The 25,204-nt window shown below is 51.8% G+C and overlaps 11 protein-coding genes across 11 annotated transcripts; 5 read left to right on the top strand and 6 right to left on the bottom strand.

Annotated features, from left to right (window-relative positions):
- Positions 1 to 469: 469 nt before the first annotated feature.
- BDR25DRAFT_304046 (sure-like protein) lies at positions 470 to 1,903 on the bottom strand. The gene is made up of 3 exons (XM_033690125.1): positions 1,712 to 1,903; positions 1,593 to 1,650; positions 470 to 1,451 (listed from the first exon to the last, which is right to left on the bottom strand). The coding sequence occupies exons 1-3, from the start codon at positions 1,721 to 1,723 to the stop codon at positions 505 to 507; spliced, it is 1,017 nt and encodes a 338-aa protein (XP_033546913.1). The 5' UTR covers positions 1,724 to 1,903; the 3' UTR covers positions 470 to 504.
- A 591-nt stretch (positions 1,904 to 2,494) lies between these two features.
- BDR25DRAFT_262686 (1,3,6,8-tetra-HN reductase) lies at positions 2,495 to 3,762 on the top strand. Its single transcript, XM_033686781.1, has 2 exons — positions 2,495 to 3,422; positions 3,483 to 3,762. The coding sequence occupies exons 1-2, from the start codon at positions 2,654 to 2,656 to the stop codon at positions 3,518 to 3,520; spliced, it is 807 nt and encodes a 268-aa protein (XP_033546912.1). The 5' UTR covers positions 2,495 to 2,653; the 3' UTR covers positions 3,521 to 3,762.
- Positions 3,714 to 5,293, bottom strand: BDR25DRAFT_304044 (DUF1749-domain-containing protein). Its single transcript, XM_033690124.1, has one exon. The coding sequence runs from the start codon at positions 5,137 to 5,139 to the stop codon at positions 4,141 to 4,143; it is 999 nt and encodes a 332-aa protein (XP_033546911.1). The 5' UTR covers positions 5,140 to 5,293; the 3' UTR covers positions 3,714 to 4,140.
- Positions 5,294 to 5,582: 289 nt separating this feature from the next.
- Positions 5,583 to 8,199, bottom strand: BDR25DRAFT_325785 (YjeF N-terminal domain-like protein; the record flags this gene model as incomplete). The annotated part of the gene is made up of 5 exons (XM_033692235.1): positions 5,583 to 5,629; positions 5,728 to 6,592; positions 6,746 to 7,256; positions 7,313 to 8,021; positions 8,079 to 8,199. The coding sequence occupies 5 exons, from the start codon at positions 8,197 to 8,199 to the stop codon at positions 5,583 to 5,585; spliced, it is 2,253 nt and encodes a 750-aa protein (XP_033546910.1).
- Positions 8,200 to 8,412: 213 nt separating this feature from the next.
- On the bottom strand, positions 8,413 to 10,702 carry BDR25DRAFT_287718 (uncharacterized protein). The gene has a single exon (XM_033688347.1). The coding sequence runs from the start codon at positions 10,573 to 10,575 to the stop codon at positions 8,602 to 8,604; it is 1,974 nt and encodes a 657-aa protein (XP_033546909.1). The 5' UTR covers positions 10,576 to 10,702; the 3' UTR covers positions 8,413 to 8,601.
- A 751-nt stretch (positions 10,703 to 11,453) lies between these two features.
- BDR25DRAFT_36395 (uncharacterized protein) lies at positions 11,454 to 13,810 on the bottom strand. Its single transcript, XM_033696809.1, has 2 exons — positions 12,772 to 13,810; positions 11,454 to 12,706 (listed from the first exon to the last, which is right to left on the bottom strand). The coding sequence occupies exons 1-2, from the start codon at positions 13,660 to 13,662 to the stop codon at positions 11,540 to 11,542; spliced, it is 2,058 nt and encodes a 685-aa protein (XP_033546908.1). The 5' UTR covers positions 13,663 to 13,810; the 3' UTR covers positions 11,454 to 11,539.
- A 2,622-nt stretch (positions 13,811 to 16,432) lies between these two features.
- On the top strand, positions 16,433 to 18,621 carry BDR25DRAFT_325782 (uncharacterized protein; the record flags this gene model as incomplete). Its single annotated transcript, XM_033692234.1, has 4 exons — positions 16,433 to 16,444; positions 16,597 to 17,739; positions 17,791 to 18,330; positions 18,379 to 18,621. The coding sequence occupies 4 exons, from the start codon at positions 16,433 to 16,435 to the stop codon at positions 18,619 to 18,621; spliced, it is 1,938 nt and encodes a 645-aa protein (XP_033546907.1).
- A 746-nt stretch (positions 18,622 to 19,367) lies between these two features.
- On the bottom strand, positions 19,368 to 20,219 carry BDR25DRAFT_287709 (Sm-like ribonucleoprotein). Its single transcript, XM_033688346.1, has 3 exons — positions 20,028 to 20,219; positions 19,881 to 19,970; positions 19,368 to 19,829 (listed from the first exon to the last, which is right to left on the bottom strand). The coding sequence occupies exons 1-3, from the start codon at positions 20,154 to 20,156 to the stop codon at positions 19,749 to 19,751; spliced, it is 300 nt and encodes a 99-aa protein (XP_033546906.1). The 5' UTR covers positions 20,157 to 20,219; the 3' UTR covers positions 19,368 to 19,748.
- Positions 20,220 to 20,411: 192 nt separating this feature from the next.
- On the top strand, positions 20,412 to 23,946 carry BDR25DRAFT_355778 (DUF1760-domain-containing protein; the record flags this gene model as incomplete). The annotated part of the gene is made up of 7 exons (XM_033695522.1): positions 20,412 to 22,411; positions 22,488 to 22,496; positions 22,557 to 22,697; positions 22,738 to 22,798; positions 22,861 to 23,690; positions 23,725 to 23,869; positions 23,902 to 23,946. The coding sequence occupies 7 exons, from the start codon at positions 20,412 to 20,414 to the stop codon at positions 23,944 to 23,946; spliced, it is 3,231 nt and encodes a 1,076-aa protein (XP_033546905.1).
- Positions 23,876 to 25,019, top strand: BDR25DRAFT_334568 (uncharacterized protein). Its single transcript, XM_033692945.1, has 2 exons — positions 23,876 to 24,840; positions 24,893 to 25,019. Exon 1 carries the CDS (start codon positions 23,977 to 23,979, stop codon positions 24,541 to 24,543), a length of 567 nt encoding a protein of 188 aa, XP_033546904.1. The 5' UTR covers positions 23,876 to 23,976; the 3' UTR covers positions 24,544 to 24,840; positions 24,893 to 25,019.
- BDR25DRAFT_36360 (uncharacterized protein) lies at positions 24,642 to 25,188 on the top strand. Its single transcript, XM_033696766.1, has 2 exons — positions 24,642 to 24,840; positions 24,893 to 25,188. Exons 1-2 carry the CDS (start codon positions 24,739 to 24,741, stop codon positions 25,091 to 25,093), a joined length of 303 nt encoding a protein of 100 aa, XP_033546903.1. The 5' UTR covers positions 24,642 to 24,738; the 3' UTR covers positions 25,094 to 25,188.
- Positions 25,189 to 25,204: the final 16 nt, after the last annotated feature.

Here is a 25,204-nt window from a genome sequence, read left to right as displayed (position 1 = left end):
AACGTGTGAGAGTTGATCTAGGAAAGGTGTTTGAGAAAGGACAGGCATATGTCGCGTTGTCAAGAGCTACTAGTATGGGCGGTTTGCAAGTCTTGAGGTTTGATCCTAAAAAGGTTATTGCTCATGAGAAGGTTCGAAGCTTTTATAGTAGCTTGTCGAGAGCCGAACAGGCGGGACTGAAGACGGTCAAGAAGAGTATGTTTGGGACTATCAAGGGGAGTACATATGAGCAGAAGTTTGTGGGTGATGAGTGAGGGTATTGATATTAGTATGTTGGTAAGCAGGGTTCATGTCTCTACTCAATCTTGTGGACAGGTTTATTAGTGGGACCATAACCAGGCGGGCTGACGGCTCATCGACTTTGGGGATATTGATGAGTATTTTTTGGGATGCATCAGAGTGATAAACTCGGCTATGAATAGGATTCACATCACACCAGAATTTCGGGAAGATCTGGCGAAGGATGCCTTTTTGATATTCTCTACACTTTGTCAGATCCTCGCATCAGTCGTCCAGCTTAATCTCCCCTTCGAAACCGTGGGCATGCATGAAATTTGCCCGCAACGGCGTCACACTGGTATACCCTTGAGCAACAGCCCACCCATCATTCCCCGGCTCGCTCTCCTCGACGCTTTGATAGACATCCTTGAACCTTGGCGCCCACTTGTAGTGGGTGTGTGTGTATCTAATATGCCCTTGTCCAGTCGGAGTATCATACCCACTTTCAGTCCCTTCCCGTCCCTGCTCTTTCCGCCCAAGCTTCTGCTCCGCTTTCCGCATAGCAGCCTCAACTTCTTCAGCACCTTGGTCTTCTTCCTCAGGCACCTGGATCACCTGAAAACACGAGCCAGATCGCCAAGTGTTCTGCAGCATCTCGGTATACAGGATCTTCTGGCTCTCGACGTTTTCGACTAGCGGCACGTTGACGGAATACAGATGCGTGTTCTCGTCCCAGTGCTTGTACAGATGGTTGATTAGTTTTACAGAGAGAGCGGACGCGCCTTGGATTATTTCGGGATCATGGTTACGGTCGAAGAAGGCGTATGACAGTGCTATAGCTTTAACACCACACACTGCGGCTTCCATCGCGCCGCCTATTGTCCCGCTACTAAGACTAAACACTGCGGTGCTGTTACGACCGTAGTTCGGCCCGCTGACGACGAGATCGATAGGACCGCGCGCTTTGAACGGGTGGAACAGGCCGATCTGGACGCAGGACGCGGGGGTACTGTCCACGAGGATCCATTCTTCGTCGAGAGAGTCTTCGGGAAGTGGACGCGTGGAGATGGTACCGCTGTTGGAGAGGCGCCCGTTTTGGGTGGTTAGAGGGGACGGTCGGAAGTAGGATGGTTTGACGGATTTTCCGACGAGGTGCGCTTTGCCGATCCAGGAGCGTTGGGTGTGTGGGAGGACGACGGAGACGGTGTGGCCGGCTGATTGGAGGGATGATACTAGGGAATTGGGTTAGTTAGGGGTTCGAAGAGGGTCGGAGGTGTGAGATGTGAGGTTTGAGGTGTAAGGTGTGAGGTGTAAGGTGTAAGGTATAAGGTACGAGGTGTGAGGTATGAGGTAAAAGGGGTGAGGCGAGAGACCTAGAGAGTGCACGTATGGTGAGGATTGATCCGAGGGCGGGCCGTCGTCGTTGGTGATCTGAAAATAAGCCAATTAGGAGGGCAAAGAAGGGGCCGGGGACATGGAGAGGGAGGCTCACGAGGATATGCATTGTGGAACGCTGCAAGAAGGTGGCTCGGAATTTGTGGTGAAGCAAGAGACCTCGCGGTGATGACAATTTCGCCCACATTGCGTACCCCCCGTTATCGATAAAGCCATGGTGCTGGTGGGTTTTATCTCCCTCCTCATCCAGTTGAGCCGAGACCTAGACCACCGACATCGCTATCGCCGTCACCAGTGTGGAGTGTGGTCTATAAGCACTTCCACTAGCAACACTCGATACATGTCGCTACACCCTGCGCATCATCCTTTTAAAGAGAGCAGGTACAGAGCAGGTACTGTACCTGCGCCTGTCTGACTGTCGATCGCCCTTCGCGTCCACAGTGTGGGAATAGGAGCAGAGGTCCCTCCAGCACGCAACCGACCGCCTTGTTCCACAAACTTAATCTTGTCTCATCTCTAAGATATCTCCGCAAGACAAAGGCTAAGTTAAGTTGACATGACACAAAGACCATCCGAGGCGCCTTCAAACATCTCCGAGCCCTGTCACCCCCTCCCTTCCGATCGCCTCTCCGCAACAGCCACCACGATTGCCGCCCGGTTTAAACACTCCGGCACCGATGGAACCCAACCTGCAAGGCTCTCTCTAAATCAATTGTCTGTCAAAACGTCTGCGGCGCTGCCAAATGCCCGCTGCGGATGCGGCTGCGAGCAGAAGATGCCGACGTCGGATCCCCACCCGTCCGCCAATGGGGCTATACCGAAACAAAACATATTTGTTGTGGATTTATATAGTCACCATCACTTCAACGTCCCAGTGTTTGTTTAGTTGAATTAGAATAAGTCGAGTTCATTCCTGCAATATTCTTGCCCTTATTTATCTTGCTTTGTCTTTTATCTTGAATTTAAAGTTATCCGGCAACTCTGAACCATCCACGCTTCACCTCAACTACACCACGTGACGCATTTCTTATCTTCCAAAATGGTCATCAACATCCCTACCGCGTCCCTCGAAGGCAAAGTCGCCCTCGTCACTGGCGCTGGCCGCGGTATCGGTCGAGGCTGCGCCATTGAGCTTGGCAAACGCGGTGCCTCCGTTGTCATAAACTACGTCTCTTCCAAAGGCCCTGCTGAAGAAGTATGCAAAATCATCGAAGGCTTTGACAACGGAGCGAAAGCCATCTCCATCCAAGCCGACGTCTCTAAAGTCCCTGAGATCAACAGACTCTTTGCCGAGGCGAAGAAAGCGTTTGGCAAGATCGACATTGTGATGAGCAATAGCGGGACCGAGAGCTGGGACAAAACAGAGGAGATCACCGAGGAGAAGTATGATCACGTTTTCAACCTGAACGCACGAGCACAGTTCTTCGTCGGTCAAGCTGCGTATAAGAATATCGAAGACAACGGCCGCATCATCTTGATGTCTTCGATTGCCGCCGGTTTGCTGGGCGTCAAAGACCACGCACTGTACAATGCATCAAAGATGGCTGTCATTGGCATGATCAAGTCATTTGCTACCGATTTCGGAAAGCGTGGGGTTACGGTGAACGGTGTGGCTCCGGGTGGTATCAAGAGCGACATGTTCACGCAAAACGCATGGCATTATATTCCTGGCGGAACCCCTGAGTGGCCGGCTGCCAAGATCGAGACGCTGATGGCGGATCACTGTCCATTAGGACGGTGTGCGGTTCCTGAGGATGTTGCGAGGGTGGTTGCGTTCTTGGCGAGTGAGGATGGTGGGTGGATAAACGGTAAGAAAAGTCCCCAATCTCCGCTCTCAGGAGTGTGTGCCATTCTAATTGCTACCATAGGCCAAGTCATCACCATTTCTGGTGGATCCTCGCAATAGATCTGAGGAGCCTAGTATTTCTCTTGGTGTGCCTTTTTTCGGGTTCGTGCTTTCCTTTCGCATGACGACAAGCTTATCCGTAGTGGGTCGGGTATGATGGGATCTGGACGGCTGTTATTGGGAGGATATCCTTAGGCAATGTATGAACGAACTGAAGTAAAGACAGACTCGTCTATGATAATGCTTTGATTCCTAGCTACTACGCTATATTGTACATTGGCTCCTCAGGAATTCGCTTCACCAGACTGCCTGCTCTCCCATCTTTTTACAGCCGCCAAGCTCTGCGCTCTTGGCTGGCGTGAAGTAGCTCCGCAGAATAGCGCATGCGATACGTAAGAGTCACCGAACACCATTTCAAACAAGCCAACCAGCCTTCATGCAACCAAAGACCCCCTCTTCCTGGTCATCTTCCTTCTTCCAGTTGATTTTTACCTGCTCTATCTCAATCTCCACATCCCCATCCTCATACATACCGGTCTTTTCATACCTATGCTCCTCAACTTCTGTGATAAGTCCCTTCGTCATCTTCTTGTTCTCCTTCTTATGCTTGACTTCACTCTCATCATCTCCCTTGTGAAAAAGTAAACTCGTTCTCAAATTCTTTGAATCCTATTGAAAACTTACAATCTCCCACCACCCCCCACCTTCCCGATCTCCCCTAATTCTAGACCATTCACAAACCGCACAACCCTGCCCACAAGATCCATAACAACATCCTCCCCATCCCCATTCAAATTATGACTCGCTCCTCTCACCACGCCTCCGTTCACGCTATCCACAACCCCACCCCCTTTCCTCACCATCTCTGTCCACCTTGTCAGCAATGCCGCTTTATCTACAAAACCCGGGGTAAACTGATCCTCGCCACTCAACAAAAACATGGCCGGCGTACGCGCCGGAATCCTACCAAATGTCTCGGCGATCTGGGCTTCACTAAGATCTGAGCTAAAATAGTCGTCGTCGCCGTCGTGATCAGGAGAGAGAAGTGAAAGTGCACGGGTGGGAGTCATGCTTGCGCCGAAGAGTTTACTGAGGGGATTTTGGGGGAGGATGTCGGAAGCTTTGTTTTGGGAGATATAGGATCTGGCTAGTGTGACGATGGTGGAGTATGTATCTGGGGAGATGGCGGCTTTGATGCCTTCGCGATCGCTGACGGCACCTTGGAGGATCGCGCCGTCAATTGCTGGACGGGGATGAGAGGAGGAGGAGGAGGGGGAGGAGGAGGTGAGGTAGGCCATAATATCTTGACATCCGGTGGAGTGACCCATCAGCACAATTTTCCCTCCTTTCCCTCCATTCTCCGTCCCTGCCTGCACGTCCCGAAAATACCCCACACACCGTCCCAACTCTCTCACATCTCTGTCCAGACTCCCCGTTCCCCAGCCCTTATAGCTCGAGCTCGTCAGGACTTCGACGACGGTCCAGTCCGTGGGGACGTGGTGGGCGAGAGTGGATGGGTATGAGATGGTTAAGAGGCCGTCGCCGAGGCCGCCGATGAAGAGGATGAAGTTTTTGGGTGTAGCGGTGGCTGGTGAGGGGTTGGAGTTGGAGGAGAGATTGGGAGGGATGTGCTCGAAAGCGACGAGACGGGGAGTGTAGCGGTGGAGGATGCCGTTCATCTTTGTGGTACTTTGCCGCCGAATCTCTGAGATGGCTGCAGGCCTATAAGTGAGAGCCCATGTGCTTAGGGGATTGAATGCCTTGCTTGTTTATCCTCGGATGTGCTGTGCGACGGGAGCGTAAGTGAGAGTGAGACACGAATATTGGTCGTATCGGGCTTGTCTTACCAGCCACAACCGCCAACACGTCTCGGAAGTCGGAAGGGATTTCGGAAGCGGAGGAGATGTGGTAAGCGAGGCTTGGCTTCGGCAAGACTGGGTTGAGGTTTGAGCTAATTAGTTCTCAGAACACTACGGATCCTTAAGATTCAGCATATCGTACCAAGAGGACAACATTGAGTCGTCTATGAAGGCTGGGGGCTCGAGCTTGGTATATGTCTTCATTACTTTGGTCGTGTCGTACGTAAACATACTTGGGCCCTGTCCATACCTTTCCAGCCCCTTTAGCACATCCCGTGCTGCGCTTTTGTAGAAAACCCGTCCCCCATCGCTTATTACCCATGCATCGTGTGAAGAAACGCCAATCGCAATGCCAAGATGACCGTTTACAAATCTTCTCGCCCATGTTTTACCTTCAAGCTCGAACACCATCATTCTCAATCTCTTCCGAGAAGCGAACTTGCACAACCCAATTCTCGCCAAACTTGACCATTTTTCCACCGCCACCAGCAGTTTTCCAAGGTTGATTGACCCCGATATCGACAACCCAGATCAACCATTGTGGGTCTCGTCCTGCTCCATTCTGCAGAGCTTTGAGTAGACCAGTCCTAGGCAAACCGAGACACACAATGTGTTTTGCTCGGATTTCGAGTGGCTCGCCCTCCAAGATAGCCACCTCGCCCGTGGAACCGCCAACTCCAGACGGGGTTTCAACGGCGAGAACAGCTGCACGAGACTTATTTGCCCAGCCCACGACGGTAAGAACGGTCCGCCTGTCCTCGTCTCCAAGCGCGTCGAACTCTTTGTGCCGTCCGAGAAGCGCGTCGATAATGAGTTCTGGCGGGGCTTGCTGCCGCTTTAAGTTGTCCTCGATATCGGGCCATGCGCGAACAAACCCATGGGATTTCTTGAAGATGTTGACTTGGCGCCTAACATCGCGATCCCAGTCTGCACTTCGCTCATAGCCAAGCAAGGCCACAATGACTTTAGGTCCCCGCATGAGCAAATGTCGAGCCGCTGCAATTGCTCTAGCACCACCCCGATGATTGCCTGCCAAAATGACGATGACTGGGCGGGTATTGTGATTATCGCGAGCAAGACGTCGACCACCAGGATTGATCGCAGAGAGTGCGACTTCAGCAATTCCTCGGCCCGCGTTCTCTGCCATCATGTCTTCAGTTAGACCAAACTCGACCTCTGCAATCTCTTCAACTGCGAGCATGCTACCAGGAGTAATGGTATGGCACTTTCTGTTGCTATGAACGAGTCGAAAACACGATTGTGGTGCAGTTGGCTCAAGTGACGGAGACTCTGGTGGAGTGGTGATTCGACCCGGTTTTGGGCTCCCAGTTGCATGTGAAGACGAAGCGTATGGGCGATTAATGTATGAACGTCCGGAACGAGCAACCAGGCTCGGTGGTGCACCGGAATGACTCTGAGTGTCAACATCCGCATGAACGCCACTTCCTTGTCGAGTCGGGATCCGCTTGATCGAGGCGCGGGACATTGCTCGCCGGGAATTGCGTCCGCTTCCGAAATCAGATAAGTCTTCCTCAGTGCTGGTATTCGATGCGCTCTTAAGACGCCGGCTATCAAGAACATTCTCTGTCGGGTGTAGGTTCTTTCCTCCCTGAGTGCCTGGCCTGGCCAAGCGATTGAAACTAACAAGCCGGTCTTCATCCGCAGTCGTGTCCTCATTCCTAATCTGGTCAAAAACTGAACGTTTATCAAATTTCGAAAGATTCTCGGCAAAATCAAATTCAGGGAGTTCTTGAATGTCAGTTGCATCTTCAGTGGCCCACCCATTCTTAGCTTCAAGCGCTCTTTGGCGTCTTGATTTACGATTTGCTGAATGTACTGCTTCCATCCCGACTTTCCCACCAATGACGCCGGGAGTTCTAACTTGTTGCTGCTCTGGATCTTGAAGGATAGGCGTCTCTCGCCACCCAGTCCCCTTCCTGCTTTAATGTGAGCAAATTAGTTAAAATGTGATAGAAGTAGAGTGATTTCCTACTTTTTGCGAGCAGTTTCGGGTGAAGAGTTGACATCTGCACCATTGCGCCTCTCCTGCGCAGCAACTTCTTTTCTTCGTGCCTTGCCTCCACGTCTTGTGCGCTTCCATGACTCCTCATTCTTCACTGTGACATCCTCTGCTTTTCGGGATGGCGTATTTGAGTCTTCCATTGGCTTTCCAGTTCTAGTCTTAGTAACGCTGGCTCTTCGAGCGGATATCTCCTGACCTTTGATGTCGTCGGTATCTGGCTCACCAGCATCAGCGATATCAAGTGATGAGAATGGCCCTTCAAGCGTTGCTGCACTTGGTTTCCTTATGGTGCGCTCTTTGGCTAGTCCCACGAAAGGAGATGTATTTGATGGTAAGGGAGCAGCAGTAGCGGTCGAGATTGGTTTTATCGGAGTAGCTGGTGCTTCTTGGGGTACAGATGCGACAGGTTGGTTCGACGGCGGGGCCACTGAGGTCCTCTTGCTCATGCTGAGAATGGCAGGGTCGACAAATGGCTCTGGCGGTTGCCGGGATTGTGGGGTGGCTGACGGCACATGCTGGTGATATTGAGGGTAGGACGGCTGGTTGTGAAGCTGCGGAGGGTGGTTTGGTTCTGGATGAGGGACGGGCGCAGGAGGAGGTGAATCGACTTTAATGTCAGCAATCGCGTGCCCCTCTACGTTGCAGGAGGGAAGCCGATGACCCGTCGCTGGGACGAAGACTGTAACAACCCAAATTAGAAAGCGCAATTGCAGACATTTTGAAGCATCTGGCCTACCATCCTGAAGTGTCAAGGTTGAGGTCTGAGGATTTACTGCTGCGACGATGCCTGTCAGGAGGGTATTAGGCGGGTTTTTGAGAGTTATAATGACAGATATTCCAATAAGACTCGAAGCCATAGTCGCTTAAAAAACGTCGATCAGATTTCCTGGAGCATGTCGCAGGAGGTGTGTGATGTTTTTGTTGTTCACGCAAGTGGTGTCCAGAGGTCTTGGCGCACTTCGAGCACAGACCTCGCTTCCCTTGAGATTGCTTCCTTCACTTTGTGAGCAGTAATACCTGTAGAGCATTCACTGCAATCAAAGAGGAGCGCTAAATATCACCGTTTATTTCTGACGAAATACTGCTTTACTGACAGCCTCCATTGTTCTAATACAGAGGTTGATAGATCAAAGTACTTTGTACTCCAATTATTGCGCCAGTAGGCGGTTCCGTGAAAGTTGGAAAAATAATTTTAACAACCGCCTATTAGATCCCGGGGGTATCCCATCCATCCCTATGCATGGCCGTATACCCATATGTCAAACCAGTTCCCACATAGCAACGCCACCGAAGCCCATTGCCGTTTTGCCCTTTTTGGACTTAAATTCCGGATAACTGAGACCGCGCCCGTCTCGCCCGTTGAACGAGGTCACGGCAAAGACGCTCACTTTTTGACCGGGGGCACCAAGATCCGTCCTGTTTACGTCCAGCCAAAACACCTTTCCGTCGGTTTGGAAAGGTACCCAATCCGTCTTCCTGCCATCCCTACCGCCGATGTGGAGTACCATAACGTACGGCTTGCCTTTACCATGCTTCTCGTTGTCCCAATGAGGGCAGACACTGGCGAACGAGAATCTAATCGTCGGCCCACTTTGAGGGTCGTATAACTTGATATGCTTGGCAGCGGGCTGGAAGGTCCGCTCCCCAAGGCCATGGTCTGTCGTCGCGGGAGTATAGACAGTAAGACGCTCGCCTACGTCTTCAAGCATGTAATCCTCCCAAGTGAACGCCCGGACATCAGTGCGGAAGAGCTGCGAATTGTCTGGTGGGAAATGACTGCAACCAAACTCGTTGTTGTCCATGGTAAACCACTGTGGCTTAAAGCATTTCTCGTATGGGTCAGACGGACCTTTGACGTTCCCAGCACCCCAACATGCGTCAATCAGTTTCCACTCCCCGTTGTCGATACGGACAGCATTCCATGCGTGGTTCATGCTGTATTGTGGAATGGATGCTCCTGGATCGAGAGGATGGTGTCCATAGCCTTTTCCATGGCCAGATATTTTTACACTCTCCAAACCGGACTTGAGCGCTAGAGTGGCAAAAAGACCAGCATAGCCATCACATACTGCTAGACCGGTTGTGATCGTCCGTTCTGGAGTAGTCCCAGAGATCGTCCCACCGAAGTAAGAGTGAGTATCGTATTCTACGTTGTGATGTAGCCACGTGAAGATGGCGCGTGCTTTATCGGTGAGGGAAGGGAATGGAGAGGTAAGTTGGGTCGCTAGCCAAGTAACATCGGATGATGGCAGATTCTGACGAGAATATTGCGCAGCGTGGTTGTCCGGCCCGGAAAAATCACGGCACTTGAGGCATGAGGTCGTCGCAGAAGGCTTCGGCTTTGATGCCATGATTTGATCCAGATTAGGGCGAGACGCAAGCGGGATAGGTGGAGGCGGTCCTGGTGCTGGAGTTCCATGTTCCAAAGGTCTGTTTGCGGAAGTAGGTGGAGGGCCTTCTGTGGATTTATTCAGTCCAAACGAGAGCGCAGGGCGTCTTGGGGGTAGAATAATTTGTGCCTTGTTTGGTTGTGCATGTTCTTGGGATGTAGAATCTTGTCTTGCCGGTAGAGGAGGCCTGGAGGGTAAAATCGGAGGTAATTTCCTGTCTGGCACGACGTTGGGTGAGGACTTGGTTGATTTTAAGGCGGCACGAATTGGTGTTGGTTCATCAGGCGCTTTCTTAGGCGGAAGAGGAGGGAGCTTGGAAGGATCGTACAACGGTGCTCGAACTTGATGAAGTGATGCATTGCCTGATGCACCACTCAGGTTTGTCTTGGCGGAGCCGACCGACCATGTAGATCGGCCTGACGCTATCGTAGATACAGACTCAGTAGAATCTCGCCTTTTGATACTGTTTTCTGGGGACTTTCGAGGAGGTAAGACCGGTGCTTGTTGAGACGAGGTTGAAGAGGTGCGGGGAGGTAGTCGTGGAGGAAGAGCGGGCTGGATCTTTGGGGTATCTGGTTTGGCAGCAATAGGCTGATTTCCTGGTTGTCGGACTGAGGTAGGAGCATTGCTAAAAATCGGAGGGTTGTTGACGGTTTGATGTCTCTGCTGGGGGGGAGGTCTCTGCGATGGGGGAGGAGGCGGTGGTGGCTTTTTCTTTGGCGCGGCTTGCTCGTAGCGATAGGCTGGGCGTGTGCCCGGAGCTGGGGCGTGGACTTCCTCCAAGTTCAAGGCTGCAATACGAGACTTGATTGACGACACGGAGCTGGCTGGTGGTTCTTCCATCTTGTAAGGATGGGAGGCGGTTGAAGGTGATTCAATGTCGAGCGAGAGGGTCGGAGAGAGATGAGCGAGGAGGAAGGAACGTCGGGAATCAGGGCGCAGCCTGGCATCCCCTGCTGTAAGACGCTGCCAGAGGCGGGCTGTGGTGTGCAAGGTAATATCTAACAAGGCCTGAAGGATTCAGGATCGAGCCCGATGCTTGAGGCTGGGTGTGGCGTAGCCCCCTGCTGATTGGCCAATCCTGGCTTCAGTAGTTCGCAATGGGATGCTGATTTCTGTCCTAAACTAGGGTCTTTCCCCCTTCTGTCACATATGCTCTAGCACATGTCCCTAAGGATGACTACCATGATGGGATACTGGGAAATGTTTTGAAATAGATAGTCATTGATATCGTAAGAAGAATATCGCTACACCCCCAAAACACCAGTGCAACAGACGTCCATCTCAGACTATCAGAACTGACAAGAATCCGCGAGACCCTCCCCTAGCACCCGAACCCACCAGCCCCTTGAATTCCCTTCCTGTGCCCCGATCTGCCCAACTGGAAAGAGAGCATTGCTTCAATTTGAAACCATCATGCCTCTCAACAAAGAAACAGACAACCACACACTAAACCTTATCTTGGAAGAACTCAACCTGGAAGAAAGCTTTTCGGAGAAGAAAATAGGCAAAGGAGCGGAACGGGAGACAGCCTTCCCACAACGCTAATCCAACATTGCCCCTAATCCTGAATCTTTGGGAGATCACAGAGGAAAGAGAAAGCCCAATTTGGTGTAACATTGCAAAATACGACATGGAAATAGGAGCATCATTAGGACATCAACCCCCGAAAACTCGCCCTTTACTCCAAGACACCTAGATAAATGTCACATTACCATGTGGGATTAAAAAAAATTTGAGGGCCCGGTAAGGTGTACCTGAAGGTGTACTGTGTAACTCCTCAACATCGAAACGAGCCTGGAATCTTCTACCTTTTCCGTTTCTTGCCTTTTTCAATCGCACCATTTGCAAGAGTGGTATACGTGGTGACCCCGGTGGAAATACTATTGTCAGGGGTTGGAGGCGGGTCCATTTGGTTTTTCTTGACTGGAACACCCATATGGCGGCCATATCGTCCCTTCCTGCCATTTCCTTCGTCTTCGCTAATGCACCCCTCAATGCCAATACCAGCATCTTTGCAGCGCTGGCAAGGGCGTTGGCGGTCGCATCCCTTCTTACTCTTGCGGCATCGCTGGCAGCGAGGTTTGCTGGACAGGTCCTCTTCGTCTGCACCCAACTGATGCTGGAAGTTAACGGAAGCGCTAGAGGCTTTGCGCGACTGAGGAGGCAAGGAGGCGGGAGATATAGGCTGTTTGGAGGGACCACCCGGTTTCCCCTTGCCCTTCGACACTGAACGAGATTTGGGAGGCTTGCTGCCCTTGCTAGAAATGGAAGAACGGGCCTTCACAGCAAGCGGATGTGGTTGCTGGCCTTGATGCTCATCAGGAATCACCTCGTCGCTCTCGCCCTTGAAGGAATCGTCCCTGTTGTCCTCATATTCCTCGCCGCTCGTGTCGCCACTGTCAAAAGTTGGAGCTGCCTCACCGTTGATTCCATCACTACGCCCCAGAGGATAGGGCAAGGGAGGCAAGTCTTGTTCGTCGTCATCACTGCCCTCATCGCTCTCATCGCTGGAGGAGGCGGCTTCTGCCTTCCCACTCAAAGCATCGTCAAGGGTGGACGTTGAAGTCCGTCCGTGGGAAGAAAAATTAGACGCATCGCCAAGACGCATCAACTGGCGCGCAACATCCTCGTCAGAGATGACGCTACCAATAGTAGGGTCAGGAGTCGGCAGAACTAGGCCTGTGTTCCCGGTTTGACGATATGGAACGTATTGAGCCGAGCCACGTGTGCGAGACCTGTACCCCTGCGCTTGGCCACTCGAATTCGAGTAGGGAGTAGTCAAGCCATTTGTCCAAGAAATATCTCCTTGACCAAAGCTCTGAGGAGATGGAAGGGGGTGAGGGTATGCGAAGGTTTGCTGGTTGCTGTAGTAGGGAGAGGCGCCGTTGTGACTGCTCACTCGTCTCTGTGGGGAGATGGACGAGAGTGAAGCAGTCATAGGAACCTGGGGAGGAACAAAAAGCGGTAGCTCCTGTAAGAGAAGCGCGTGTTAGAAGCATATTTCAACACACGCTTCGACGTAAGGAAGATACTCACAGAACTGTCAAACTTGGCCCGCTTACGACGCCCGCCTTCGACAATATTGTCAAGACTAATTTCGGCACTAGCAACCTGCTCCTTTCTTCCACGGCGAGAGCTGGTGACAGAAGCATTGCCACCGTCGCTGTCGCTGTAGGTATTGATGTCTCCATTGGGATCTGCAAAGCTGCCGTGTGAACTCGTTCCGCGACTCTTTGGGGCAGGTCGGGCGCGCGGTTTTGTGTTGGTGTTGACCGAGGCGCTACGACGCCCGCGTCCTGGTTGAGGCGAGTTACTTTGTCGTCCTGCGGTGTGAGATTCTAGCTTCAACGTTTGCTGGTGGTGGTTCGAGGGTGGTAGCATCTGGAAGGGTTCCTCAAGGCGAGGTCGACGTGGAGACATCGACTCTCGTGGTCCTGGAGAGTAGCCCTCCATCTCAGGATCCTCGTCTGCCACGCGAACATAGACGACCATATTGTGAGTGAAATTCTCATAGCGCGCAATGAGAGTAGTGCCATGGTGGTCTTGGAATATGACACCCCTTCGTTCATAGAGACCATAGAAGTTCTTCACTGTCGTAATTATTGAATCGGTTGTATCGTGGGGGAAGATGTTCACCCGCATAGGGAGGCGAGCCCGATGCTGCGGGGCCTCGGGGAGGAACAGTTCGAAACTGACATGCTTGGGCTCCGAGGACCGCAAGGACGAGAGCGCGTCTGGCGCAAGAGAAGTTTCCGTGCTGGGGTAGACCTCAGACATGGTAATGTCGGCTGCTTGGGGCTGCATGTTGTGTGCGGGTCCGTTTTGCCTCGTGTTGTACTGACGGATGGTTGGGATGGCCTCAGTAGATCCTGGAGAGCACCGAGTGCCTGACGCTAGATTCTGGGTGAGCAGACTGGAAACCTGCATTTCCAATTTGCTTATCACACCTGATAAATTCCAGGATCGTCTTCGATGAGGATCAGTATGCTAACGTTGCTCGACACACCGATCCCGCCGGTGTCGCAAGGGCTCGTCGGTGGGCGAAGGCGGCTGGAAGGGGAAGACCGGAAATCAAGTCTGTGGGAAAAGACGTTAGCTACGAAACCACAACGATGAAGTGGGAATGGCTCAATGCTTCTCGAAGAGACCCGAAAAGGCCAAATGGTGTTGGGAATGGGTCGTCATGGGCGACGTCGGGGGGTTGGATGGACCCGCAGCCAAGTTCAAGCAACGACAACGCAACAGCTCGGGCGAAGAGCCGTCGAGGGGCTTGATGGCCATGGATAGGGTCGCATGAGTCCGATGAAAGACATACGTACCGGCAGTCGGTCCTGGGAGGTCAGATGAGCGCTGGATGTGGGCTGCGTCCTGTTTCCGTGTGCGCCCGCTGCACTGGGGAGCAGTCAGGTCAGCGACCGCAGGTGCAAGAATGAAAGGTGACGATGAGAAGGCTCAGGCGCATTCTCTAAGAGTCGCTGGTGTGTTGAAGCCAGGTTGGGGACTTACGAGCGAGTGTGGGTGCTGGCCACTGGATGTGTGTGTGGTGGAGGAGTGAGGAGTACAGCGTTGAGAATCGAAGTTAGACGAAGCCTGCAGAGGCCTGACCAACACACCAAGCCCTCTCTAAGTAGCAATACAAAGCCACACGCAAATCGTAGATGCACACTGCGCTATCTGGGTCGCCAGGCGATTTCAATCCAGGTTTCGAAAATGCAGAGTGGCAATCCTCCTGCGCAGGCGCAACCTCACGCTCTCGTGCCTGCATCAAGCGCATACCCAAAAAGCGCCTCTATCAAACGTCCAGCACCTAAGAGTCGACACTCAGATGGATACGAAATTACGGGTTAAAAGATGCATTGTAGCCGGATACGCACGCAAAACAAACCCTAGTAGCCCAGAATTGCCTTTGGTGCATGCCACTCGAGGTCGAAACTGAACCAGAACCCGGCGCATATCTCTGCAACCAATGATCTCAACGACTACGAATGCATGCCGCAGACAAGCTCCATGGCAACAGACAAAAAACCCGCTGAAATGGACCGATATCTGCTTCTCACTGTCACTCTCAATACACTTTGACTAGGCCAATAAGCTGATGCGCAGCCTCTTGTTGGCCGAGCGCATTCATCGCATGTGGGCCAAACGAGCACCCTGATACCCGCCTCATCCATCCCTAATGTTCTTCTGCTGTCTCGTAAACCATTGTTTCTGGATCGCCTATAGCAATTAGTATTATTAGCAAGCGGAGAAAGCTGGTCTCACACATCTTGGGGGAAGCGCTTCGAATTGGTTGGTATTCATGGGCGGCGTCTATTGGAGAAATGTCCGTGTTACGCTCAATCCCAAACATCCTCCTTCCCAAGGGAAACGGTTCGCGCGGCCTCAATTCACAGTCCAGGCACCAAACCGTTTCGCAGAGAATTACTGAACTTTGCCGCGCTCCTAATTGCGAGCTGGTACCTGTCCTCCCTTGAGCACCCGACTCTGCATTGAAGAACGAGCTCAGCTGGAGCTACATACGGAGAACGGAATTGCTCCCATGTTGTACATTCAGAGATAATGGATAATTAATTTAGAGTCTAGGGACAGCTATCAGGGGATCGACCAGCGCTCTTAGTTGTCCGCGCTGCGCATGCAACTGTCATGTGGAGATGTTCTGGCGCATTCGGTCATAAGGTGGTTTGACTGCGGGCGCAGCGTGATCTCGTCACCGCGACCACGGATGTTGTCGGTGAAGCCCTCGGCCTTCGCTGGGCCTGCCAGGGAAGACGAAGCAAGCGACAGGCAAAGCCTAAAGCCAACTCTGGTGACAGACAAACCTCCCAAAGACACTAAAGCTCCCATCAGGGCCACTCTATAGGACTAGCGGGGCAAATGCGAACGGGAGCTGTAGTCGGTGAGTTTGAAACCGGTGGCAGTGCCTTGAATTGATAGGCAGCGGGCTGGCTGGCCAGTCCCGTCAATGAGGGATCACCGATGGAAGCGCGACCGCAATACAGGGATCGGAGGCTTCCTGGAAAATACCCCCGACTGGTTGGTATGGCGATTGATGGTGTTTTGTAGCAAAAGGAGAGGTTGATGGTACATAATGAGGGAGCACGTGAACGGGCGTCGAAGCGTGTGGGTTTCGGGGCTTGGCAACGGGATTGGTCGCGTTCCTTGGGGATCGCTCAAATATAGGATGTATATTGGGAAAATGGGCCAATAAACTCCGTAATACCATCTGAGGCCTCCTAATATCGCAAGATGAAATATTGGGTTTATTCGGGATTGTGTGGTTGGAATGCGCTCAGAAGCTAACTTTTCGAGGTTCTTGAGGACAACGCGACAGCGATGACGTGCGTCGCCCATGACAACGAACCCAGCCGAGCGTTAGAGCGGCGAAACAGACTAGCCCCGAAGCGGCCTAGGGACCTCCCGACTTCCAAAACAACTCGCGAAAACATCCACCGGCAAGGTATATCTCTCCAGCCCGAGCCGTTGTTGTCAACACACATCACCCACCTCGTGTCGCCGTCGATTTCGCCGTGCATTTCTTCGAACCCAACTTAGATGGAGAGTTTCTTTTAACGCGGCCTTTGTTTCCAACGCGTCGACCTCGACCGCTTCCCCAGCTCCCAGCCTCACTCTCCTTTTCCAGTAGAGGTCACCGTCCGCGAGCTTTTGAGACATATTCAATCGGCCCATAGATATCACAATGGATGCAAAGGTGAGTCTTTGTCCCCATGTCTCCTTCACCTGCGAAACCTTTCCCTAGTCGTTCCGTCTTGGCCATGCCGTCTGGTCTTCGGCTTGTTCGTAGATACGTCTCGTCACGTCAGCAATTGCGCTTTCACCGTTCTCTAACAGATTTTTGCGCAGCCCCAACGGCCAATGCGTGCTTTGCGCATCCGCGACGAGAACGCGCCGCCGCAGCCCCCCGCTGGAAAGACGATTCATCAACGGAACAAATCGACGCCAGCTCTCTCGACCCTCATGCAGGTTGGAGGCATCAAGACCGCTGCTGCAAAGCGGACTGTCTTTGCAGATGTCAGCAATACCGTTAGACAGCCGGTAGTCAAGGATGATATGCAGATTCCCGGCAAGGCGAATGCGCTCGATGTTCTCAAAGATCCTTCCATTGTGACGGCTAAGGAGTTCACGAAGCCGGCTGCGCTTCTGCGGCCTGCTCAGCGTCCTCTGGCGACCCTTCAACAGAAGCCAATTACAACCAATGTAGTCCACACCGTGGCCTCTGCCGTGCCGAAGCATCTGACCGGCGATGCCAACCTCCAATCGACGAATATTCGCAAAATCTTGTCCAAGAAGGCCACCACCATCTTCAAGGAAACGCATTCCGATCCCATCCCGGAGGCTAATGGTGCCGTGGCTGCTGTGCCAACGCGTCAGCCCCTGGTGCTTCATACCGACGCGAGTCTCAGTATGGAGCGAGATGTCGTCACTGCTGAGCTGATAGGAAAGGCACTCTCCCGTGAAAATGCCCCGGTTCCTGCTCCAGCTCTTAATCCTCACCACCAGCCGCTCGACCTCGTGTCCCAGCCCTTGAATGTGGCTGAACAGCGTCCAATTGAGGAGAAGATCGCCCTGATCGAGATGGAGACTAAATACTCGAGCGCTCATCTTGAGGTTCAGGATAAGTACGAGTACCTTGACGCGCTGGAGGAACAGGCTCGCGTTATTGAGCAGGAACGTAATGAGGAACTCGCCAAATCTAACGGGCTGCATGCTTTGGATCAAGAAGAATACTGGGATGAAGAAGACGAAGAAGAGTACTTCGAGGCCGATGGATACATTACAGCGAGGTCCCGTGGGGACAATACCACTGGAGGTGTGACCATTGTGCTTGCCCCGAGGGTGACTGCAAAGTCGCAGCGCGAGCTCGAGGTGGCTAAGAAATACGTTGAAACTCACAAGAGCGTTGAGGACGTCGAAGATGAACAGTGGGATACCTCAATGGTTGCTGAGTACGGAGAGGAGATCTTTGATTACATGAAAGAGCTAGAGGTAAGAATCAGTCCCGAATCCTTCTATATGCCTATCTAACTCATCAACCAGGAACGAATGAAGCCCAATGCTTTGTACATGGACCATCAGGCCGAAATCCAGTGGTCGATGCGCTCCGTCCTCATGGACTGGCTTGTCCAGGTCCATAACCGCTTCACTCTCCTGCCAGAGACCTTGTTCCTCAGCGTCAACTACGTGGATCGGTTCCTCTCTTGCAAAGTCGTCTCTCTCGGTAAACTCCAACTTGTTGGCGCGACGGCGCTGTTCGTTGCCGCTAAGTATGAAGAGATTAACTGTCCGTCCGTTCAGGAGATTGTGTATATGGTCGACGGCGCCTATACCGTAGATGAGATTCTGAAGGCTGAGAGGTTCATGTTGAGCATGCTGCAATTCGAGCTGGGCTGGCCAGGACCCATGAGTTTCCTACGGAGAATCAGTAAGGCTGATGACTATGATCTTGAGACCCGCACGCTGGCAAAGTACTTCCTTGAAATCACTGTCATGGACGAGCGTTTCGTCGGCTGCGCTCCTAGCTTCACCGCCGCTGGAGCACACTGCTTGGCTCGTTACATGCTGAAGAAGGGTGATTGGGTAAGCATTTCTGTAGCCGCCTAATTCTCCTCTGCTAACAGAAGCTAGTCTCCGGCGCATGTTCATTATTCTGGGTATACCTTACAGCAACTTCGACAACTGGTATCGGTAATCCTTGAATGCTGCGAAAACCCCCAGAAGCATCATGCCGCCGTTTACGACAAGTATACTGATAAGCGCTACAAACGAGCATCAGTGTTTGTCGAGACCGAAATTTCCAAAGGCTTCCAGCTTCCTTTCGTCTCCAGGGACAGCCTTGCGGGTCATAGCCAGACCTGGCGTCGAAAGTAGTGAACAGCATACTTGCGGGCCCAGGTTCAACACACACTAACGAGCATCAGCTATTATGTCTCCTACGGCGTGTCTTATCCGACTGAAGCGATATTTTCGTCTCATCAGGTGACGTCGCATACCGGCCCGACAAACAACCCAAATCTCTTCCATTCTTGCCTATTGTTTGCGGACCCTCGGCGTTATGGCGGCATTGCGAACAACAGCTTCCCACCTTACTCAACTACACCCTCGTTCTCCTCCATGCACACGGCGTATCCGGACTTCCAGCCTTTTGAGGACCCGTCGATCAGCATCTCCCGTTCTGAGTTCTAAGTTCCCCTTTGGAAAGCCGCGCGGCTCGAAACCCAGAGCAGCCTTCCTACCGCAGGCAGTTCTTGAGTAGTCCTGGTAGCGCATAACCTCTTCTCCCTTGTACTTTCTTGCATTTCCCAGCGCGTTTGCGGCAGGAACGGGCCCAATTTCACGACGAAACGATGTCATGAACAACAACACTTATTTAATCTCACCCTCACCCACACCCAGAATGCAGTAATACTGTAGTGTGGATGCCCAGCCAACCTTGTCCGGTTTCTTTCCTTCTTTCTGCCTTGCTGAGCGATGGTTTCTATAGAGGCTTGTGTATATGAGCAAGCATGGTTGCGTCTAGGCTATTCAATGTGGGACTTGCGTTGAGTCTAGGAGTTGAACACTTTTCTGAGCGCCAATTTTACGGCGCTGCGTATGTAGCAAAAGGGTTAATTAATGCTTGCATTCTGCTAGAGGTTGTTCGATTGTGAGACCAAGTTGAAGTGATCAAGAACTAATCAAATTGCGGAGTAAATTTGTGTTCCCATCTCTCCAGTTACTCGAGGGTCTTCATGCATCCTCTGGCCTCTCAAAGTAGGGTTGGCTGGGCACCTGCTATGTTTTGAAGTGGGTATACTGCCCTATGACATGTATGACTTGGATAATCGCCAAATCAAAGCGATGTTCAGAACCTTTACACCACCACCCCGCTGCCATCTGAAAATTGGACAATGTTAGCAACCCAAAGTACTTCGCGCTAATTTAGTACTCTTGAGCGCCACCATTTCGAAGGTATCTGAACCCAGCAGCAATGCCCAATTCATAGCTCAAAGCTACCATCACCGAATTGACTCAAGGGGTGCAATGAGAACAACTGAGTCGCCTCTTACGAAGAGCATTTCACATTGCTTTTTCACCGTCTACCGCCTGGTCAGTCTGTTTCATTTCACAGCGCATCTTGAAATACTGACCCGTACTTTGTCTCCCTCTTCTTCGGCATCAGTAATGTAAATAGTCTCTTCGGCATCTCCGAGAACGAGGTTGCAGTGGCTGTCATATGCCTAAGGCCAAAGGTCAGTAACAGCGCAGCAGGCGGTGAGTCAAGGTGTCCAACGTACGTAGAGGCGACCTTTCAACTCGCGGTCGCCGCGAAGCTTAACGATGACAACCTCATCAATGCAGAGACGGACTAGGTCGAGGGGTTCAGCGTTGTCATCGCTCTCTTCTTTGTTTGGCTCGCCGGACATTCTAGGCGCGGTGTTCGGAATGTAGAGTGGTGTTGCCGAGTTTGTGATTACTTGAAGTTGGTGTTAGGCCCTTGGTCGAGCTTCGGATGTCTTGGCGAGCTTTCCCCCATAGTGGGACAACCCCGCTAGGCCGATTTAGGAACGCCACTGCGTCAATGCTCCAGGTTTCGCTGCCTGCCATGAGATCCCCACTGAACAACAACACCCCTTCAATCTCATCTACTAACCTACTAAGTGGAGAGTCTGGCGGAGGCAATGGCTGAAGAAGACACACGTCATAACCCTCTTCTAGCGGCACTTCCGCCCGCGACAGACTATCTGACCTATCTCACCATCATCGAGTACAACCTTACCGAGGAGAATCTGTCCACTCTCCATCAAGTTCTGCAGGATACAGAACTGACTGTCAACATTGGGTGGGATTTGATTAACCTCCTACTCCCCCTCCTGCCTGCTTCGGAGGCCTGTTTACAGACCATTGCTGCGAAAGGGAATCCACGTGAAGTGATTTTGAAGGTTACGGAAGCGTTGAGATTGCTTGAGATTGATGAGCCGCTAGAACAAGATTCTGATGAAGAATCTGCAGCAGCATCCGTGAGCAAAACGGAACTTGTGGAGGCTAGAGAGCCAAGCATATCCCCCGCCCTGCCCGCTCCAGTTGTACCCCCTCTCTATGTCCTCAAGTTTGAGATTTTACTCTCTCTACTTTCCACACTGCATCAACGGGTCAAAACGAAGTATCCAAGTCGGTTCCTTTCAACAAGTCTCCAGGCCGTCCTCGCAGCATATGGAAAAGCACAGGATCATCTCGACGAGCTCACACTGTCCGCCACGAAGTTTGTGAAGAATCTTTCTGGAACTAAGAGACCTCATCTCCCTCCGCGAACTGCCAGTGGGAATCCACTTAAAACTGGTGCCGGATTTTCTGAACCGGACCCGGAAGCACAGAAGGAGCCACCGACACCAGACGAGGAAACGTTGGTAAATCGTCTGCTTCAATCGTTTATCACGCATATACTCGAAGATTACATCCTATCTATATCCTACAACCATGATGTGCCTGGTTTAGCATGGTCAAGCAGGCTGATGGAAAAATGTGAACCCAAGCGGACCGTTCTGAACAAGAAGACATATGCAGAGCGGTTTGCGCAAGAAGAAGACTTGAAGGCAAGGTCCGCTATTCTAGGTCAGATTGTTGCCTTAGCTCAAGACCTGAGTCTTTCGACTCAAGACTTATTTCGAACCTTCATGGACCCGGAGGTAGAGAAGCCAGGAATACCAGGAGAGGAGAACGAACCACCCAGTTCTGCTGAAGATATATCACTTTCTAAGACCGGGTCGCTGTTTCTCTTTGCCGCACGCCATATAAAACAGGAGTTGTTCGCAACTACAAGTCCTGATGCTAGTGCTACAATATCCATATTTCCCGACCATGCAGCGATCCTCGACAACTTCGTGGGTACGGTTGGCTTGCAGACGGTTGGGCTTGAGCCAGAGGCTCTCCTCGACACGATCCTCTGTCTTGGTTTGCTCGCCGTGGAGAAGAACAATGTCGGTGAACCGGTTGATGACGAGTCATTTGCGAAATATCTGCAGACTCTTTCCCTAGTATCCGCCAACACGCCATCTCCAAGCCTCCGATATCACGCTCACTACCTTACCTCGACAATTCTGCGCTCACATCCATCCGACCTTATCCGCTTGACTTTTATCCGCGATACTCTAGAACACTGTCCTTACGAGAATCTCAAAGCAAGTGCTGTTGGTTGGTTGAAGGGTGAGACTTTGGAAGCGAACATTCCTCAAAACCCAACATCTAGCTCTTTGTCCACTGAAGAATCCACGTCATCTATCTTTGCGACCCCGGTAGCGCTGTCAACGACGGCACCATTTCTCTTCCCAGACCTCACCTCGTCCTGGGCATCCGCGGTGGAGATCTCAGAAAACTTCATGCAATTCCGCACGGAGCTCGGTTTCTATCTCGCTGCGCTGAACTTCTACTACTTACTTCTGACGGCCAAATTTTTGCATGAAAATCTAGATATTGCTGGACTTCATAAGTCTAGTAGTATGGAGAAGACTTATTTGGCACCACTGAGGCAAGCTGTCAGTCGGTTCAGAGAAGCCTTAAAGGATGGGGGTGAGCTAGCAATTGCAGAGGGCGAGGAAGGCGTGCAGAACGCGCAGATGGACTTGATGATTTTAGAGGATGTACTTGATAGGGTTGGTAAGGGTGCAAAAGGACTTGGAAGTGCGTAATGCAAGGTTCTCTCTGGTGGCTTTGCTTCTTTAGTGTATGGTTAGGCCTAGGTATGAATGACGACATCACAGGGATGAAAAGTAAAGGTTGTTTTCTTAGAAATATTAGATCGTTCCTTAATGCTATGGTACTCTGCTTAGTCGATGCAAGCAACAAATTCTAACAAATACACTCTACTTCTTGAACTCGAAGGATGTGATGTTCCGATGGTTCCGTCGATCCTCAGCGCTCGCTTACGTAAATTCCGGGGTCAGCTTTCCGATTCCGTTTTCGTTCATTTCGTCTCCTTCGCTCCAATTTGCCAATTTCTCTGCCTCCCAGCAACAACGACAGCCAGTCTCTCTTACCTCTCCCCACCATGTCCCTCGATGTGTTCCTCAAAGTAAGAGAAAGCATCTACACCGCCTCATTCAAGCCTCCTCTTACTGATCGCGGGTGCTTTAGAAATTCGACAAGCACATCGAGACCTTGCGCGAGCTCTCCACTTTCCTTGACGAATCCCTCCAGTCGAGTCTGCCGGGCGGAGCTGCGGACGTCTTGATTGGTTTGACAGGTCAGGTGGGCAAGCTGAATGGGTGGATGGTTAGGGCAAAATTCCAATTGGCGGAACAGCGGTGGGACACGGAATATACAAAGCCACGCAACGACGAACGGCACGGTGAAGGTCTACCGCAGACAATGAAAAGGAAGGCTAGTTCGGAGGTTGTTAAGGCGGAGCCGAAGGTTTTGAAGGTGGGGAAGGAAGGAGAGGAGGAATCGCAAGGCAAACAGTCGAAGCGTAAAGCTGATCATGAGCACATCGAGCCGGAGGCGAAAGGACGGAGGCGTCGAAGTATTACGTCTGGGAACGAGCTTGAAGAAGAGGAGGGGTCAGGAGGGCATGCGCCGGGAACCGGAGAGCCAGCGCCAGATTCGAATGCACAGGACGAGAAATCAGAGGACAGAGTCGACGAGGATGACTACGAGGTGCAATACGTCGACATCTCCGGAATAGTCCTCCAACAGTTGCGTGAGGGTCCGGGCGGCCATTTATGGGGTGGTCCAATCACTGGAAAGCGAAAACGCGACGACTTTCTGGAGGACAACATGAGCTACGATAGTGTCGCGGACACTGGGGCATCTGCCATGCCCAGCTCTGCGCCTGGGTCGAGGCTTGGGTCGCCCACGAAGAAGATGCGGATCTTGGGCCAGTTTGAGCAGCAGAATAAAAGGAAAGAGACTACGAGAGAATCAAAAGAAGATGGGGAAGCGGATCCGAGGAAGAAAGTGAAGACGTGAGAAGAGGATTCAAGTTCTCTGTATGAATAGGGTATGGCAATTATGGACATGGACATGCAATGAATATATAAACTTCATTAGGAAGGTTTTGCCGAGTACCGCTCAGATCAGATGGGGCCAAGATTTGCCGATGCTGGTTCCGTCATGGAACTTTTTGCGCGTCTCCAATTTCCACGTCCAACGACAATTCCATTGCCTCCCTCTCAGCACTTCTACTTCCTAGCGCTAAACTTACAACATCCATTGAATTGAATTTCCCCAGAATAATCCCCCGCGGTCCAAATGTCCGCGCCCCAACCCCCACTAACCCCCGAGCAACGCCTCGCCTTGCAACAAAAAGCCCGCTACGAATCCCTCGCCCGGACAGCTGCCATCGGCGGCATAATTATATGCCCCCTCATCGCCGTCCTCCCGCCGCGCAAACTCGACATGTACACCTTCGGTCTCGGCATATGTTTCTACCTCTCCGCCGACCACCTCTCCACAAGCTACACCGGGCGGTCACTTATCGAGAACTATAGCTGGAAGATGCGGGATGTGGGAAGTGCATTGCCGACAGAGAGAGCGAGGGAGTTTCAGAGGATGCAGGAGGAGAGGAAGGCGAGGGAGAGAGAGCAGCGGGGTGAGGGTGGGGTAGCGGATGTGAAGAAGGGGGTGTTGACTAGAATTTGGATGGGGGGTGAGAAGGAGGGCTGGAGGGAGAGGAGGATGCAGGAGGAGAGGGAGAAGTTGGAGCGAGGGGAGAGTTATACAAGTATGATTTTGGATCAGATTTGGGAAGTGTGGAATTGGGATAAGAAGAAGCAGGAGGGGGAGGGGGAGAAGAAGGATGGTCCGAAGAAGTCGTGAGATGGGGCGGCTGAGTGAGGGAGGGAAATTGCTTGGGGTGTGGTAAAGATATTGTACACTATGGTGTGGGTGTGTTAAGGGGCAGCATTTCTGGGAGCTTGGACATTCGACTATACCGTTACATTGACTTCGTCTCGTTCACAATCTCAGTAGGGCTCCTACGACACGTCTGATATTTCCTAGACATCTAAGATTATGTCGCCATGGTTAATGTTGCCTCTCCTCTCCGGGATAAGCCATTCTTCTTTTGGGCACTGTCAATCGTTGTCTCTGCTTGTTACTTCATGGGTGCTCACCGTATGTTTTCCTTCTGAAATCTGGCATCTTAGACCGTGGCTCACTGATATAGCGCAGCTCAAAGCTCCCAATGGTTCTGCTTTCATACCAAAGAGCCGAAAGACAAGTACCGGATGAGTGGTTTAGATTGCTCGTTAATGCCCCTATCTGCTATTTAAAGAGCCCTGTGCATCTCTTCGACCAACAGTCTGAAATTACTTCCAGTAAGAAATCCTACTTCGTTTCGTTTCGTTCTTTGTCCCACATACCATAATTGTTTGCTCTCCATCCACATGCTCATACATGCTCGCCCGTTCCAACGCCACGGCCAGCAATCTAAACATGTCTCAGCACCGACCTCCCATGAAGGCCATATCAAGCTATA

Source organism: Lindgomyces ingoldianus (genome assembly GCF_010093535.1).
Source record: "Lindgomyces ingoldianus strain ATCC 200398 unplaced genomic scaffold BDR25scaffold_18, whole genome shotgun sequence".
In the NCBI taxonomy this organism is placed as follows: domain Eukaryota; kingdom Fungi; phylum Ascomycota; class Dothideomycetes; order Pleosporales; family Lindgomycetaceae; genus Lindgomyces; species Lindgomyces ingoldianus.
The sequence above is the reverse complement of the archived record's forward strand: the minus strand, read 5'-3'. Positions and strand labels throughout refer to the sequence as shown.